Below are 18,994 nucleotides of genomic sequence, written 5' to 3'. Positions count from 1 at the left end.
GGTGATAAAGATGAAGTTGTATTTTTCTACTCATTTGAGAATCTCTTCTAAACCTTTTATAATATATAAATTAATAAAAAGGCTTTAATTGTTGTGGACTACCAAATACCAACTGTTAAAAACAAAACAGAAAATCCTAACAGGACTGTTTTAAAAGGCTTATTATAATTCAGTTTATGAAAATGGAAAGATGCTTATATTAATATTGGGTCAAAATGAAGTCAGCTAATTTGGTCACTGTATTTAAAGAACTATTTTCCTTTAAATAGGGATAATTTTTCACAAGTTAAAGATGTCCCAACTTTGATAAAAAGCTTTAATGCTGCCATTTTGTTTCATCTTGGTAATTGAGCTCCAAAATACATTTTAAAGTCTTCTTTCAAGAAAATATGATAAAAATTGAACTAAAAAAATCGAAGAAATCTTGACTTCTTTCCTTTATCCCAATAGTCAAATTCTTTAGTGTGCTATTTTCTTGTTCATTTAAAACTTAAGTATTCTGTATATTGCTAAGGAATTAAAACACCTGAAACTTTCTTTTGTTATACTGTGTAACAATCTTTGTTTTTAAATCACTATTAACATTTGGTTATCAAGTGTTAGTTTCTGAAACCAAGACAATTTATGCTTTTTTTTCCATAATCTGTGTTTTTCATCATTCTAGAGGTTTTCTACATACTTAGTTTTCATTTGCTTACTATAGGAAAACATTTTATTTTACTACACATCTCTTAAAATAACTTCTAACATAATGGCTTTTTATTTTGAAAAAATAAAATCTTATTTTTTTTTTGGTCCAGCATTGAGTATTTCAATGCAGATTAAAATTAAACTGAACGATTAACAGTTTCTACTCAAAATTATTAAGGAGAACATATTCTCTTTGATTAATGTATTCAACAACTAACTACTTTATATTTGAAAATATCATTAAGTCTAATAAATGGGTAAGAAAAGTATACACGTTTTCATATGTATTTAACTTATTAAACGAAATGCTGTTATATAGTTGCAAGAATTGGAATGTTATATATCTGACTAAAACACAACTATGCAAAGTGACTTAAGAGCAGGAATGGAAAAGGGCAGGATATATGCTAGTTAATTCGAATGTAGAAAGTGCTATTCTAACATTTCCAAGGAGTTTTTGAGGCTTATCTCCTCACAAAGTGAGTGGAGATTTTCTTAACACAAGATAAAACTATAAACTCCCCATGTGTACCAATACATATTCCATTTCATAACCTTCATGCTCTTTCTGCAATGAACCTATATTAAACATAGAAATGATACTACCCTTGATCTTAGCCAAAAAGCCAAGAAGCTTAAACATAACAAAAATAACAGGTAGATGCGTTTTAAAAAAGTATGGTACTATGGATACAATTATTTCACTTTAAGATTATTAAAAGAAGGAAAGTTTTAAGCCTATAAGAGATTAAAAAATATTTTGGGTTTATGTGATTTTTTAAATGCAAAAAGGGATACCTCCCCCCAAAAGACTGAATAAAAATCTCTGCAAAATGTACTGCTCCATACTATCCTTTCAGTGCAGACTACATTGTAGAAACAAAATCTCTCTTAGAGAACTAGTTGTGAGAAATAATGACTATCCCTAAAGATATTATACTCTCAAGTTTTACTACTTAAAAAAAGTCAATATTAATTTCTCTTAATATAAAGACTTAGCTTTGGGAAAAGGTAGCCTTTCAAAATTTTAACCTAGGTCAATCTGTTTTGATTGGCATTAAAAACACAATTGCCCATACTTTTGTCTATGCTTCTTTCTCTTAAAGGTTGAAACATCACTTCAGTCTGTTTCCATACTTAGTTTCAAGCCTCTAGACTAAAACTGAACAATGTGAAGAAGTCTGGTGATGAAGCATTGATCAGGCCCTTACTCTATCTTAATTTCACAGTCCCTTCTCCCATATAATTTATATAAGAAGCACCAAAACTGGAGCCAAGGTTTCAACAGGTTATGTAACAGCAGGAACTATAATTTAATCACATCATATCATATTACACTATGAAACACTCTATATTTAGCCTGTTGATATGTAACATAGTTAAGTTTATTACAAGCATTATTTATTAAGTTTTATGGTATAAGTGCTCCTTTTTCAAGTATCACTGCTTATTTAATAGTGTTTATCTGTATCTTAACATTTAAATCAGTGATAAATGAATATAATGCAATACATTGTGCCATTTCTCTCTAACCTGTGTTAAGATATTAGCAAAATCAACTAAGAAAATGAAAACAACTATTAAAACTGAAACAAGACATGCATGTCTGAGTAGGTCAACAGCATTTCCCCCGTACTGTGAAGTTATTTTCATAAAAAATGCTTCTATATCTTTAGGCTAGCATTTACTTTAGCAGCAGTTGATCTTTTGGACAAGTATGTCAGAAAAGAACTTTCAAGTGTAAAGGACACTGAGTAACTCTCAGAAAACATCAAGCCACGTTAGTAATAAAAGAAGCAAAATGCTGGTGGCCACCTTAACATAAAATTGTGTTTTCGCTTTCAACCTGCATTTTAGTTCATTTATGTGATGACAACAAAGCTTTGGAGTTCTCATTGTATAACAATGAGATGGATTAATTTGTCGGCGAACCTCTTACTCGTTTTAATACTTAAAATAATACAATAACTAAAAACAGTCAGTGCCTCAGTGGCTTTAAACCACATCAATTTTCAATTTTTGTTTCTCAAAATAACGATGCAGTTAAATCTATGCTTCCGCAATAGTGCAATAAAGTATCCTTTTCTGAATAAGGGAAGTTTATCCAAGGAGAAGCTTAAAATAAAGGAGATTGTTGCCAACTACATATTGATCTTGTAATGTTTGATATATTGGGAAAGCTTAAACTGACTAGTAAATGTATATTCAGCTAAAGTTTCATATAACTGGCAATGGAAATGAACAGAGGTACACTCAATATAAAACACTTTTCAAAACTACTGCAAAAAACAAATGACAAAGAGTGGTTAAGAACAACTGAACATCTGTTGTGTGTACCAGATGTAAAAGAAGAATGGACCCTGTGGTTACTTGCACTGTTTTTGAATTATGTGAAGGAAAAATTAAGACTTAGTCCACTTCCATGTCTCCAGAAGATTTAGTATGCTGGGAGCTGTCTTTAGTTGTATCTGGTTTACTTTCAGTCCCACTCTGTCCATCCATTGGTCCATTGTGTTCACTATTAGCTTTTGCTTTGTCTTCAGCAACCTCTACTTTAGGTTTGGGCTTATAAATAATGGGGTTACAGAAATTATCCAATTCCTAAAAACAAAAGAAAATTGATTATATTAAAAACATTAAGGAACAAGTTACCATTAACTTTCTAAATTTCCACATAATTCCATATATTTGAATTTATGTTAGCTCACCTAGATAATTAACATGTTTCTTCAAATATCTCAATGAAGGACTTACCTTTCTGGGCAAGTGCACATCAGCAGAGATAAGAAACTAATGAAACTTTAACAATTTTTTTTTCCATCTAACTTCTCTAAAACTTATTTCTTCCTAATTTAAATATAGTTTATTTTAGCAGGAATAATTTTTAATTCATTCCTTTAAGTCACGTCTAATGCTTTGTGATGAAAATTATGTCAAATAATACCTAGTTCATAAACTGAAATTTCTCAACATTCATAAAAGCCAATTTTAATAAGTGGAATCATATAAAATACACACTAACAACATTATTATTTGAAAATAACCAAGTAACTTTTTCTGTTGAAGGTCAATAAGGCATTGGGAAAAAAAAGCCATGAAAGTAAATCTAAGTTAATAATTTTTTAAAAATACAACATATTTTCTACTTCCATTCTTTTTTATACAGAAATAAAAGACCATCCACCAATATTATGTTCAAGGCTAATGTCAAAGAAATTGGAGAAGGAAACGAAAGAAGAGGGAATAACTTACTATGTGGAACGTTTTAGTGGCAAAGTGGTCTTGTCATAGTTTGTGTCTCATCTAACAGGAGTAAATTATCTATTACAACTTAAAATAACTTTTTCAGAATGCAAATACTTCAATTGCTTTATATCATTATAAAAACAACACTTGCTTTTGTTAAAAAGATATATATTTCTGTATCTCAAATACACCTAATGGCTGCACAATATCGAATGAGTACATCAATTTATTCATCTAGTTTCCTAATGATATTTAGGTTGTTTCCAATTTTTTGCTATTATAAAGCAGGGGGTAGATATTTGCATGCACTTCTGCTATCAACTTAGGACAACCTAGAATTGTGATTCCTGTGTTAAAGGGTATACTCACTTTAAATTTCAATGCCTATTTCCCACCTACACAATATCCCAGAAAAATGTAACCAATTTGCGCAGGGAGAGCATCCATTTCTCCACACATAGCAAAGGTTATAAATAGAAATGAAATCAAATCAGACAGGTAAAAATGAAGATTTGGATTTTTTAGATTACCAATGGGGACAAACACTTTTTCATATGTTGATTGGACATGTATTTCTTCTTTTGTCAACTGCTTAACCAATGTTTTCACTTATTTCTTACTTGAATGATGATCTTTATCCCCATGTTTTTCATGGTGTTTTCTATGATATCTTTGATATTTTTATTAGCAATGTTTTTTCAGCTGTCAAGTTTATCTTATAAATAAGACTTTACCATGGAATTTTAAACATTTCAAACTACATCAAAGACAGTCACACTGCAATGGACACAATGGAAACTTAGAGGTCTTTAACCAATGCATAAGTCTGAAATATTTTACAGAGAAGTTGTCACATTGCTTTATTCTATTCTGGATGTCACTTGAAATTAAAAAACAGCCTGAAGCATGTGACAAATTAAATCAAGGGAACAGAGATGTCCCACCTAGGACTTAAAATAACCCCTTTTTTAAAAACAAAACAAAAGTCCAGTCTTAAATTTCTGTATTTCTAAGATCTTTTTCATGTTAAATTTCTCAGTGTATGACTCCCTTTAAGAAATTTAATGCCTATAGAAAAAATAATTTTTTACCTTTGACTTTGCTACTATTTCTGAAACTTTCACCACAGGATCTTGAGTGAGACTTAGTTTGTTCTGTGCATTCATCTTACTGTTCAGCCAATTCATGGCTTCACTGATATATTTTTCAACTTTTTCCATTTCAGCAGGATTCAAATGATCATATCTTTCATCCTATTAAAAAAACTTTAATGTAAGAGATTTTTCAACAAGCACCAATTTATTGATAATTTCTGCTTAAAGGACAAACTCTTATTGAGTGTAGATCTCACACATACCTATGTGAAGAAGCCACATACAAATTACATGGAACTGAAGAGACTGAGAGAAAAGAGAAAAATCAATGTGGGTTTAAATAGAAAAGGCTTTCTGAAGAAACAAGGTTTTGGAAAATGATTATTGGAGGATACGCAAGGGAAAAGCACTTAGGCAAGTAAAAAGCTGCATGGAAAGGAACTTGGTGGAATAAAGAGAAATAAGGTTAGCAGGCACACAGTAAACTAGAGAGAAAATTCTGAATTTACAGCAGAACAATAAGGTAAAGTTGTTGAGAATGATATAACGAAATTCTATCTGAAAAAGAGAACTGCAGCTGTCACATACAGGAGACAACCTAAGAAGTCATAGTTTAGATTGCTAGCCAGAGAACCAGGAAGAAATGCCATATCCAACATATACGTTGAGTTTTCAGCAGAATCTCCTGATTATGGACTGGACACAAAAAATAAAGGGAAAGAGAATGAAAGAATACTCCAAATTCAAATAATTGAGAGAATGCTATTTTTCTAAAGCATGAAGATTCCTCAAAGACCCAGGTCCTCTTTCTGCTGATGTGAGTACAGCTTACACACCCATGGTCTTTGACTCAGTTTCGAGGCCACCCCATTTTCTTGAACTTCTTCCTACCTCATGGTCACTTCTTGATTAAGTTCCCATTGCTGGTTTCTCCCCATATCCCCCTCCAACTATATGCTTTTAAAAAATTTGTAGCCTGACCCTCTTCCCTGAACTCCTGACTCTATATCCAACTTCCAACTTGTAGTTTGGAATGTGTATGTCTCAAGCCTCCCCATCTACTCTTCCCAGTTTTCCCCATCTTAGTAAATGTCAACTTAATTCTTCTAGGCCAAAATTCTTGGAGTCATTTTTGCCTCCACTTTCTGTCATATTTATATCCAATTCATCATCAAATCTTTTAAGCTCTACCTTCAAAATATATCCAAAAGTCTAACCACTTCTTACCCCTCACCATCTGGGTTCAAGCTACCATCATTTTATGCTTGTATTATTCTAACAACTTTTTAACAAGTCTCCCTGATTCCAGATCCTTCAAAAATGTCAAATCATATTATTCCTCTGCTCACAATGTTTAATGACTTCTTATATTAGAATAAAAGCCAAAATTTTGCAATGGCCTTCTAGACCCTTTATGATCTGGTAACTGCTACTCCAACCCTCCACCCCCTCCACCCCTACCCCTATTGCTTTAAGTTATATTGACCTCCTTGCTATTCTTCCAACATGTTCTCTCTTAGGGGCTTTGCAATTGCTATACCCTAGAACATTCCTCTTCCAGTTCTGCATGTCTTGAACCCTCACCTCCTTCAGTTTTCTCCTCATATTTCACCTTATTAGTCTGCCCTTCTCTCTGACAGACTTCCTCTAGTTCTGGTACTTCCTCTGGTCTGTTATCTTCATCTGACATATTCTAAAGTAACCTATTATTGTTCACCTTTCCCTACTGAAATGTAAAACATACTAGAAACAGGTTCAGAATTTTGTTTGATGCTATAGTTCCAGCATCTAGAAGACAGCTTGGCACATAACTCAAATGCTTGAGCATAAGTAAAGTCTTGCCTTGCTCTGGGTAATATCTTAAACAAGCACACTCAAAACTTCTAAAGCCTGGGGAGCACTGGGGTATAGTAATTATATATGGATCCTCCAATACTGGATTAGAAATATTCCTGGTATTTTCATTTGTCTGCTTGTTCCCTTTTATCTTTTCATTATACTTACAATGTATTTGTGCACTGACAAATGCAGGTACATTCAAAATCAGTACCTGGATTTTTCCTTCAGATTTAGCTACATACCCTGGATTGTAATCTTTGTTCTAAAAAATTCACAAATCCCTTATTTCTAAAATAAATAACCTCTTTCCACATTATGTAGTGGAAAACTATAGCATTATATAGTGCTAAGAGTTTGTATGTTGAGTTGACTGCTTAGTCTAGAATCCTGACTCCATCATTTACTATTTGTGTAATTCTAGACAAGTTGCTCAACATTCCAATTTTCATATATGTAAAGGGCAGACAACAGTATTAACTATCTTTATAGAATGTACTTGTGAGAATAAAGTAAGACAATCCATGCAAAGTGCTTAAAATTCACTAAGTGCTTGATAAATCACACACAGCCATTATTCCGACACCTATGCCTGAATCTTTCTGGTGCTGGTTTCTCTTGTCAACTGATTCAGTTTTAACATCAATGATTAAAAACTGGAAGATTACAATGATTAAAAACTGGAAGATTTACATAGAGCAGGGCTCTGCAAACTATGGCTTGCAGGCCCAATCAGACCTGCTGTCTGTGTTATTAAATAAAGTTTTATTGGAACACAGCCACACCCATTTGTTCACAAATTGTCTATGGTTCCTTTCTCACTATAATGGCACAGTTGAATAGTTGTGACAGAAACTAGGCCGCAAAGTCTAAAATATTATTTGACTCTTTAAAGAAAGTTTGCCAACCTGTAATTCAGAGGAAAAAGTGATGAGCTTAATGCCAAATTTTACTATTACATCCAAATGGAGATATCCTTTACATAACTGCACATTTGGAGCTTAAAATGAAGCTCCAAGGTCAAGATTAGTAATACTGATTTGAGTATGTACTTAAAAGATTAAAGGGAATAGGGGATTACAGATGACTAATGGACTGGAAGACTTAGAGCAATTAAAAAAAAAAAGAGGAATAAAATAAACATGAGCAGAATCCAGTTTCAAAGAGGTCAGTAATAAAAAGGTCCAAGAGCACTTCTTTTTCATTGCATGAAAAAACACATAAATGAAATCTCTACGAAGAAAATGGATTTCGTTACTGGATTATCTTTGTACAATGTGATTTCAGTGGAATTTTAAAGATGAGAGCCACATACTGTCATTGAATTTTAAATGTATAATAAACCTTTGCTTATAATTCTTCAATTATAAACAAACATTTTAAGTTTGGTGCATAAAGTATCTGCTATAGCTGTGGTTGAGTACTTCTAGATTTAGCTCCTCCATGTACCACATGCATGGCACCATCAACAATTGGCTTCATGAATTCAATACCTTGTTTCTGTATGCTTCTATCACTTTCATGACAAGCTGGATCTTTTTTCCCAAGTCATTTAAAGCTTTTGGTCTCTCTTCATGTTCCATGTACCTCATTTGAATAGGCTGGCCATATTTCTGTTAACATAAAATTTTTTTTTAAGTAGGCATTATTTGAGTTATAACAGAAAATAACTTTTATTGAGTCTCTCAAAGGATGAGAATTAGGAAGAAAAACTGGTCAGATTAAAATACATCCCTTCTTATTTCCCCAAAGGGAAGTGAGTCCAATGGCTATTTTCTTAATTCTACACAAGCAGGGATGTTTAACACAAGTTTTATCTCTTGATTCCTAGCAAATTCAAAGTCCCAATCAAAACTTTATTCCTACAAAGTGAGGCGTTACACGTCTACAAAACTATTAAACTAATTAAACTAAGAAAACTATAAGAACTATACTATTTGCAGAATTCATGAATTTGAAACTTAGTTTTAAATATTTATAATGCATATATAACTTCTATGTAGCATGATTAGTGGGACTTCCTAATATTTAATATCTACTAAATACTTTATATTTAATCATTAAATTAAAATGTGTACTCTATTATATGTGTAGGTTTTTTTTTGTTTGTTTGTTTTGTTTTTTTAAATACTTTTAGCCCTTTGCTCCAGGTATCTATAATGGGAGTTTCTAAGTTTCTACATGTTAAAAGTGCCTCTATAACTGGACACAGGGGCATGTTAGGAAGAATGACATTTCTTCTAATGTCATTATTAGACATTTTCTTTCAAATTCTTTTACAAACCTAAAAAAATAAGCTTATTTCAGAATAATTTTAGATTTGCAGAAGAGTTAAAAAGGTAATACTGGGATAGATCCATATTCCTCTCTACCATTTTTCATTAATGTTAACTTCTTATACTACTGTGGTACATTTGTCAAAATGAAGAAACCAACGCTGGTTCATTATTGTTAACTGGACTCTAGACTTCATTTGGATTTCACCTTTTTCTCTTCCAAGATACTATACTGCACTTAGTTTATTTACATTATCCCATACTTTTTATTGACTGACTGTTTTTAAATGGGAGCAAGTACTGCAATTTTAATTTTTAAAAACTCTAAAAAAAAAAAGTAAAATCTGAAAATTTCTATAACATTAATATCTACAGTTACTTGTATCAAGGCAAAATAATCCTTTTTGGGAGCTTTTGGGATTTCAGTTATTTTGATTGGTCCCAGCTGCCTGGTTGTTCCTTAGGGTTCAAAATATACACACTCCTCTTAGGGAGATGAGGAGTAAAAAACACCAAGAAGGCAAAATGTGATAAAGTCTAGTTTTGCTATCTTAAACTTATGTTTGGTAGTTGCTTTCTAATTATTTCCTATGGAAGTAATTTATTAGCATGAAGATAATTTTTCAAGACACTAACTTCCTTTGCTTTTAAACATAACCCTACCCACAACCTGCCCCATATAGTTCTAAAGGGGTGGCTTTTCCTATAATCTAAAAAACCTCATCAATGGCATCATTTAGCATCTTTGTAATCCCTTGCTACTCAAAGAATGGTCCAGACACCAGCATTATCACTTGGGAGCTTATTAGAAATGCAGAATCTTGGGCACCATGGATCTACTGAATCAGAATCTGCATTTCATAAGAGTCCCAGGTAATTCACATGCACATTAAAGCATGGCTATGATCCACACTAAGATGGAATGACTGAAATATCCCTTCATCCTTCCAATATGAACTTCTAATCTCAAGTTTTTTTTTTTTCAGGGGAGACTGGGTAGGAAGCATGGAAAATAGAGAACCAGTGGTCTTTCCTTAAAATTATAGCACTGGCCTAGAGACAAGGGACCTGGTGGCTAAGTCTCCTTTCTTTGGAGGGGGTGAAGGGGTGGTTTAAAGGAGGCACAGTGGCAGTGGCTATTTTTTATGTCCTTGCTTGATTAGGTGTTCATTAGTTACAATGGAAAGCAAAAGGCAATGAAGTATTATTCCCCAAAATAAGAGCAGTGAAGGGGAGAGGCAAGGTGACTCCTCCAATGGATAAAGAAGTAAGTTAGTTAACAAATTTATCACCTCTTAAAGACATGCAAAAATATTTGTTTTCACGAACATTCTGGTGGTCTGCTAACAATTTATGTCTGATTGTCATGACAGACAACTATGATTATACATTTTTTTATTTTAATTATTATGTAGCACTGTACTCCTCTCAAAATACTTTTAAAATTAGAGGGAATACTTCCTCTTACACATCTTTGCCTTAGTAATTCCTCAGGTATGTATTAAAAATGTTCACTGTGTTTTTATACCACAATCTTTAGGAAAACTTGCAATGTTCTTTCTATTCAACACTACCATGATAACAAATTTACCTTTAGTTCCTGAAGCTTATCCACATAAACTTGTTTAGGTTGATCCTCTCCTTCTTCATAAAGCCAATTTTCTGTGTCTTCCAATATTGCAGACAGTTTATTCAAGTCCTGGTTATACATTTAAGAGACACAGACTGACAGTGCTCTCCAAAGAATTCAAAGTCATCAAGGGAGGATGGAATATTTTTCAAGCATAAGAGATCAAATTTCAGATTTTTCTGACTTCTTATTCATAATCATGTTTTTGATGTACTTTTGCAATTCGAAAAAATAACTAAGAACCATCCCCAAATGAGCTCAAGAACTTTGGACAACAATAACAAAGAGATTATTTACATAACACATACTGGCATTCTCAAGTAAACATTTAATAGTTCCAATAAAAATTATGGGGGGATGGGGTGAGGATAGGGAATGGGAAGTTAACATTAAATAGGAACCCTTACAATGTAGAGGGTTCCTATTTGGAACAGTGGAAATGTTTTGGTAGTGAGTTGTGGTGGCGGTGGCACAGCACTGTGAATGGAATTAACAGCACTGAAATATTGATCTGAATATGGTTAAAAGGGGAAATGTTGGGTTGTATAAATAATGGGGTGGCATATGGGAATCCTGTACTTTATGCATGATTGTTCCATAAACCCACAACTTCTCTAATATAATAAAGAAAGAAAAATTATGAAATTTAGACTTACTTCTGGAGTGATGAATTTTTCATAGACAGTACCCAGTTTGTCTCTGAAATCATACACATATTCTTCAACAGCATTCTTAGCATCATTTCTTTCTTTCTCTAACTTATCCTGCATTATCATCTTCCCCTATTCAGAAAGTTTCAGATTAAATGCCATTAAGAACATAGATTATGTTATTATACACAGTCAGGTTCCAATCTCAGGTTCCCCTCTTACTAGCTTTGAGATCTTGGGCAAGAAATCTCACTTCCCTAAGCCTCAGTTTTCCACCCTAAAACAAAATTTATAATTGTAACTATACTTCATAGGACTGTTGAGAAGACTGAGATAATTTATGTAAAACATTTAGTACAGTGCCTGGAATATAACTGGTGCTGAATAAATACTAGTTATGAGAGGCAATAACGTATAATGGTTATAATCTGGAGACAGACTACCGCATCCAAATCCAAAGGTTACTCTGTGACCTCGGGCAGTTTGGTCAATCTGTACCCCAGTTTCCTCATCTGGAAAATGTGGCTATCTAAGAGTACCTTGACGTCATAGAGTTGTTTTGATGATTAAATAAGATATCAAAGTGTTTAAAATGTCAGCAAAAATTATTATTATTATAGTAAAAAATAAAGAAAATAGTCACTACATACTGGAATACCTGAAGAACAAAATTTTCACATTCAAGAAAACATGGTATTTTAAACAAAAGGTTCCCTTTATAAACTATAGTGCATTAACATTGTGAATTTGAAATAGTGAAACATTTAAAAATTACAAAAAATCTTATTTTATACACAATGTTTGCCATAGCTGTGCTTCCCCGCAATTCATTCCTTTGGGAAAATTAGTCTCAAAACATACAAATTCTGAAAGTTTCAGTAATGATGGTGGTGATGGTAGCACAACATTGTGAACATAATTAACAGCACCCAATTATGTATTTCAATATGATGAAAAGGGAAAATTTTAGGTTGTATATATATTAACTAGAATAAAAATTTAAAAAACATAGGACTGCATAGCATGAACAGGGAACCCTAATGTAAATAGTGGACTATAGTTAGTAGTACAGTAATAATAATATTCTTTCATCAATTGTACCAAATGTACTACTCTAACACAAGATGTTAATAATAAGGGTAGCATATGGGAACTCTATTTTCTGCATGATTTTTCTGTAAACATATCATTTCTTTAATTAAAAAAATATACACAATTCTGAATTATTCTGGGCCTCCAAGAATGTAAAATACAGTGTTAAATAATTAATGAACAGATGATGTGAGTAAAAAGAACAAGCACTGTAAAGTCAAAATCTCTTAAGGAAATTCCTAGAATAATATTCAGCAGATGGTAAGACTATGAGGCACTTCAAAAAAAAACTGACCTCCCTTAATGCCAGCCAAGCTTGTAGAAATTAGGAACCACCACACAAAAAATTTTAAAATAAATTACTTTTTACACATTTACTGATAAACAAAATTCACTTTTTCAAGACGCTGTAAAATTAAACATGTAAATAGGCAAGAACATGTAAGAAAATTTCAAGAATGAAAATAAATAAAAAAATATTAAATGTTAAGTCTTGAGAAAACATTTTGAATAGATCCTTAATTGTTAAGGACAACCCATTAGAAGGGGGAAGCTGCTAATACTTCTGTTAGGTGTTACTGTTAAAGACAAATAAAAGGGGTAAGACTCCTTAGACACTCAGAATGGTCTTTTGCTACTGGGGAGACAATCTCTGTTTTTCATATAACTAAGACGAAAGCTACATTATATGTATGACATTAATATATCTGAGCATTTTGTCCAAAATAAAGTAGTTCAATGATGTATTTAATAATGTCTTAGGAGTTATGAAGTAGTTTCCCAAAATGTAAGGATAATCATTAACTTCTGTAACATTTCAGAATATAGTACCACCTATTTCAACATAACTCAAATTACATACCTCATTTTCAACGTAGCTGTTGAGGAGCTCTTGGCCCAGTTGTCTACATAGGCTGCTCTGGATAGGTAGATCAATACTTTTGATTTTTCCTTTTTTAGTGGTTTGGTTTAATCGGTCTTGTTTATCTGAGGGAATTGACTGCAAAAGAAATTCAAAAGAAAAGTGCACATTTCTAAAATCAGCTTAAGAGAATGATTTCAGGTGAAACAAAGGAGTAAAATCAAATCAAACAAAACCAATACCACATACGATACTTTATTCAATTTATTTATTTAAAAATACTCCTTTATTACTGATAGTTTTTTTTTTATTTTTTTATTTTGAAATAAATTCAGTTATAGGAACAGTTGCAAAAACAATACTAACCCCATACACAGAATTCCATCATACCCAGACCCCCCTCCCCCGATAGCTCAATCCACCAACTTTAACATGCTGTCACATCGCTATTTCTTTCTCTCCCTCCCTCCCTCCCTCCCTATTTATCAGCCATCATCTATTGCTCTGTCTACTGATAGTGTTTTGTATTTTGTGTATGATAAATCCTTCCTAGGTAATAAATATTGGGACTGAAATGCAAATCATAACCACTAGATGCCACTTCATACTTAGTAGCATGGATATAATAACAACAACAATAAAGGAAAATAATAAGTTTTGACCAGGATGTGGAGAAACTGGAACCCTTATATAATGTTGGTGGGATCACAAAAGGTTATAGTCATTTTGGAAAACATTTAGACAGTTCCTCAAAATGTTAAATGTACAGATACCATATGTTCTAGCACTTCCATTCCTAGGATACATCCAAGAAAAATGAAGACATACATCCCACACCAAAACTTGTATATGACCACTTCACACCCACTAGAATGGCTGTTATTTAAAAAAGGGAAAGTAAGTGCTGACAAGTATGTGGACAAACAGGAAACCTCAACCATTGTGGTTGGGAGTGTAAAACGGTGCAGCAGCTGGGGAAAGTTTGGAATTTCCTCAAAAAATTAAGTATGTATTAATCTTGATTTTGTAATTCCACTTCTAGGTATGTACTCCAAGAATTGAAAGGAGGGACTCAGATATTTGCACAGTGATGTTCATAGCATTGTTATTTACAATAGCCAAGAGGTGGAAGCAACCTAGACATCCATCAGTAGATGAATGGATAAACAAAATGTGGTACATACATACAATGGATTAACTCAGCCTTAATAAAGGAATGAAGTCCTGATATATACCACTACATGGATAAACCCACAGACATTATGCTGAACGAAATATGTTAGACCTAAAGGGATAGATATTGTATGATCCCATGTATGTGAAATTGCTAGAGGACACAAATGCATAGAGACAGAAAGTAGAGTATAGGTTATGTGGGGTGGGTGTTTGAGAGAATGGGGAGTTAGTACATAATGGGTGTGTAGGGTTTCTGGTTAGGTGATTGATAAGTTTTGGTAATAGATGCTAGTGATGGTACTGCAACATTGTGAATGTGATTAATCCCACTGAATGGTATGTTGGGGAGTGGCTGAGGTGGGAAAGTTTATGTTGTGTATGTTTCCATCAACAATTATAAAAAGAAGAATAAAGTGACAATGACAATTAAATGCAATACATGATCTTGGACTGGATATAATAATGGAGGAGAAAAGAACAAAAAGGACATTATGGAGACATAAAAAAACTGGATACAGATTGAAAGCTTTATATCAGTGTTAACGTTTTTTAATTTGATAACTGTACTTAAGGTGGTTACATAAGTGAATACCCTTGTTCTTAGGAAATGTACATGGTAGTATTGTGTTCAAGAAACATGATGTATACAACCATTCTCAAAAGTTTAAAAAACGGATACACAGATGGAATCATAGATAATGATACAGCAAATGTGGTGAAATGTTAAAATTGGTGGATCTGGGTATGTGGCGGAGTAATATGGAGTTCTCTGCATAGGTTTTGTGTTATTTTTGCAACTGTCCTGGTGAGTATGAAATTATTTCAAGATAAAAAGTTTAAGAGGGAACAAAAAAACTTACACACAAACATTCACAGCAGCATTAATCACAAGAGCTCAAAAGTGGAAACAACCCAAATATCCGTCAACTGATGAATGATAAATAAAACGTGGTATATCCATACAGTATTATTTGGCAATAAAAAGACATGAAGTACTAATACATACTATGACATGGATAAGTCTTGAAAATATTATGCTAAGTGAAAGTAGGCAGTCAAAAAGGCCACATAGTATATGGTTTTGTTATATGAAATGTGCAGAATAGGCAAATCTGTAGATAGAAAGATTAGGGTGGGGAGAAGGGGTTTGGGGGAAATGAAGAGCTACAGCCAATGAACACAACAAGGTTTCTCTCTGGGGGGATGAAAATGTTCTAAAATTGATTGTGATGATGGTTCCACAATTCAGTGAACTGTACACTTAGATGGTGAAATATATAAAGTTATTAATTAAAACTTTTTTTAAAAGGGCAAAACCAAAAATTTAGAAAAACGGATTTCAGGTATTAAATTAAATTACTTAAGAGCCTAGGATTTAAAACTGAACCTTTGTAAGTTCTAACAAAAATCTGTACAAACAGCGTGACACAGTGACAGCTAACCTCCATAGAGCCATAGATCAAATTCTGTTCAGGTTAGAAAAAGCTGTTGAAGGTGATAGTTTAAACCTGTAGCCATGTTCATTTGGATGATTTGGGGCTCGCCCTTATGAAGCTTGTTACTGCAAAGGAGAGGCTAAGCCTACTTGTAATTGTGCCTGAGAGTCACCCCCAGAGAACCTCTTTTGTTGCTCAGATGTTGCCTCTATCTCTAAGCCAACTCAGCAGGTAAACTCACTGCCCACCCCCCTATGTGGGACATGACTTCCACGGGTGTAAATCTCCCTGGCTACAGAGGACATGACTCCCAGGGATGAGCCTGGACCTGGCATTGTGGGACTGAGAAAGTCTTTTGACCAAAAGAGGGAAGAGCAATGAAACAAAGTTTCAGTGGCTGAGAGATTTCAAATGGAGTTGAGAGGTCATTCTGGAGGTAACTCTTATGCATTATGTAGATATCCTTTTTTAGTTTTTAGTTTATTAGAATAGCTAGAAGGAAATATCTGAAACTGTTGAACTGCAATCCAGTATCCTTGATTCTTGAAGACGATCATATAATTATATAGCTTACATGGTGTGAATGTATGATTGTGAAAACCTTATGGCCCATGTTCCCTTTACCCAGTGTATGGACAAATGAGTAGAAAAATGGGGGCAAAAAGTAAATGAATAATAGGGGGAGGAAGAGGGGTATGGGATGTTTGGGGTGTTCTTTTTACTTTGTTTTTATTCTTATTTTTATTTTTTGGAGTAATGAAAATGTTCAATAATTGATTGTAGTGATGAATGCACAACTATATAATGATACTGTGAACAATTCCTACATACTTTGGATGATTGTATGGTATGTGAATATATTTCAATAAAATCGCATTAAAAAAAGTTACTTTTGTTGTACCAAAAAGTAATTTTACTTAAATCATTAGTACTCATTCTTAAAGAAATCTGTTATAATAAATCATTGAAATGTATTTTTTCTATCTAAATGTTTTCTGCACTTTTCCACAGAAGATTAAAAATATCAAGTGTATTAAACAGCATAGTTTATAAAGTAAATATACTAACATATTCAGAATATCAATCTTGAATGGACACAACTATAGAAATAGTAAAAGAAACCTTTGTTTTGGCTCCTGTATGGTCAATTTCCTCTTCTGGAGTATGCTCAGCATGGCATTTCTGATGACCTTCTTCTTGGTCAACCTGCATCTTATCCTGAAAAGAAAATATGTAATTGATTATATATGTAGTTTTCATTTTCCATTTCTTTTTTTTTTTTTAAATAAACTGCATCTGAATGTTCAAGCCTGTTTTGAAATGTGTGTGACCATAGTAAGGTAAAAGCTTGTTGGTTATCAAAGGGAATAACTACCAATAACAAAAAGATACATGGATAAGTAAAATAAAAAGACCTATTGATACTCTGTGAATAAAAATTGTTTCATTCATCTGTGGCCAAAAAACCGCAAAAAGAAATGTAAATTTGTTCTGAAGTCAAATTCAAGAGCCAAACTGATAAAATGCAAGCACCCAAAAAGAGAACATTAATCTTCATTTGAAAATGTTTATAAATAAATAACATGAGAAAATGCAGTGTAAACAATACAAAATCTACATAATTCACAAACCCATTTATATTTTTAAAATGCTGTAAAGCTATAAAAGAAATTCACCAAAACTGTCCAAGTAGTTGTCTCTGAATTATTACAACTCAAACATTTTAGATTTTTTCTTATTATGTCTAAAAGACAAAAACTTGAACCAATAAAACACCCACAATAGACAACTTGGCAAACAATCACAAGCAATAGATTTTTCTGGTCCCCTTCTTAATTCTACCCACACCATCATCCTTTAAAAAAAAAAAGCTTGGAAAGCAGGAGTTAACATGATGTAGGTCTTCGTTTACAGCTGGAATTCAGCAAATACTCAAAAGGCTATCTCAAATAAACATTTATGCCAAAGAGAAAAACAAGTTAAAAGATAATTTACACCAGTGTTCTCTGTAGTTAAAAGGTCAACTATTTCTGATATTCTAACTCCCATCTTCCAGCTCTATAACTTCCCCAACCCTGTGATGGAGAAAAGGGGCAAAAAGTGGTACAGTGGTGAGTTGGGGTCATGCAGGAAGAGACAAATACATTATTTTCTTAACTCTATCTTACATAATGACAGCAATTAAATGGTCACAATGCTTTACCATTTAGAATTTTTATTTTATACTTAAAGAGGTTTTCTACTGTTTTGATATCTAAACCTCTCTATATAAAAAGGAAAATAAATCAAATAAAGTGACTAAGGTGTTTCTAAAATGTCACATTCAGAATCCAACTCTTCTGACTCATTTAAGCTTAGCTGTCAATGTCCTTGTTTTACAACACAATATTGTCCTGAGCCATCAAGAAGAACAGGAATGACAACCAAGGTCACACATGTATACAGGTGTTGAGAACTATTGCATGACTATTGTTATAAGTGAATATAAGATGTTATTCCAATTATGGAAATGTTAAAAAGTGGGAAAATTCTATATTAGAGTTGGTTAAAAAAATGGTAATTTATTAATCTCTTAAAATGATTTTGAGAAGGTTCATAGGACATTATCAATAGTGGGGAATTAAAGAAAGTATCTTTAGACTCTGGCTTTTCTATTGTAAGTTCCAGATAGTCTTTCTGTTCATTGTTATATCCAACCAAACACACATACTGGGTGCTCACAAATATTTGCCAAACAACAAATAAAAAGCACTTAAGAATAAAATGCAGAATCATTTTGGGCTTTACCTGATTTATTGTCTTTATCTGTCTCCTGAATTTCATTTTTTCTTGCCATTCTTCCTCTTCCCCACTTCAATATCCTATACATCAGTCACCCTTCTATTTGTTACAACAAAGGGCTTCCCGCCTCATGGCACATTTACTTGCTATTAACTCTCCCTGGAGAACTAACTACTCAATATCCACTCTCAAATTGTCTCTTTTTCATCTTTCAGGCTAGCTTAC

At 32.9% G+C, this 18,994-nt stretch overlaps 1 protein-coding gene across 1 annotated transcript in view; it reads right to left on the bottom strand.

Annotated features, from left to right (window-relative positions):
• Positions 1 to 950: 950 nt before the first annotated feature.
• Positions 951 to 18,994, bottom strand: part of HSPA4L (heat shock protein family A (Hsp70) member 4 like) — a 55,689-nt gene continuing 37,645 nt past the window's right edge. The window contains exons 13-19 of the mRNA XM_037830624.1: positions 17,111 to 17,206; positions 13,377 to 13,514; positions 11,429 to 11,554; positions 10,734 to 10,841; positions 8,360 to 8,479; positions 5,028 to 5,189; positions 951 to 3,291 (exon numbers count right to left, since the gene is read on the bottom strand). Of these exons, the coding sequence (XP_037686552.1) occupies positions 3,100 to 3,291; positions 5,028 to 5,189; positions 8,360 to 8,479; positions 10,734 to 10,841; positions 11,429 to 11,554; positions 13,377 to 13,514; positions 17,111 to 17,206 (942 nt within the window). The 3' untranslated portion in view covers positions 951 to 3,099. The remainder of the gene's footprint in view (positions 3,292 to 5,027; positions 5,190 to 8,359; positions 8,480 to 10,733; positions 10,842 to 11,428; positions 11,555 to 13,376; positions 13,515 to 17,110; positions 17,207 to 18,994) is intronic.

The sequence above is a fragment of the Choloepus didactylus genome, chromosome 3 (genome assembly GCF_015220235.1).
Source record: "Choloepus didactylus isolate mChoDid1 chromosome 3, mChoDid1.pri, whole genome shotgun sequence".
Classification (NCBI taxonomy): Eukaryota; Metazoa; Chordata; class Mammalia; order Pilosa; family Megalonychidae; genus Choloepus; species Choloepus didactylus.
This window is presented reverse-complemented; position numbering and strand designations above follow the sequence as displayed.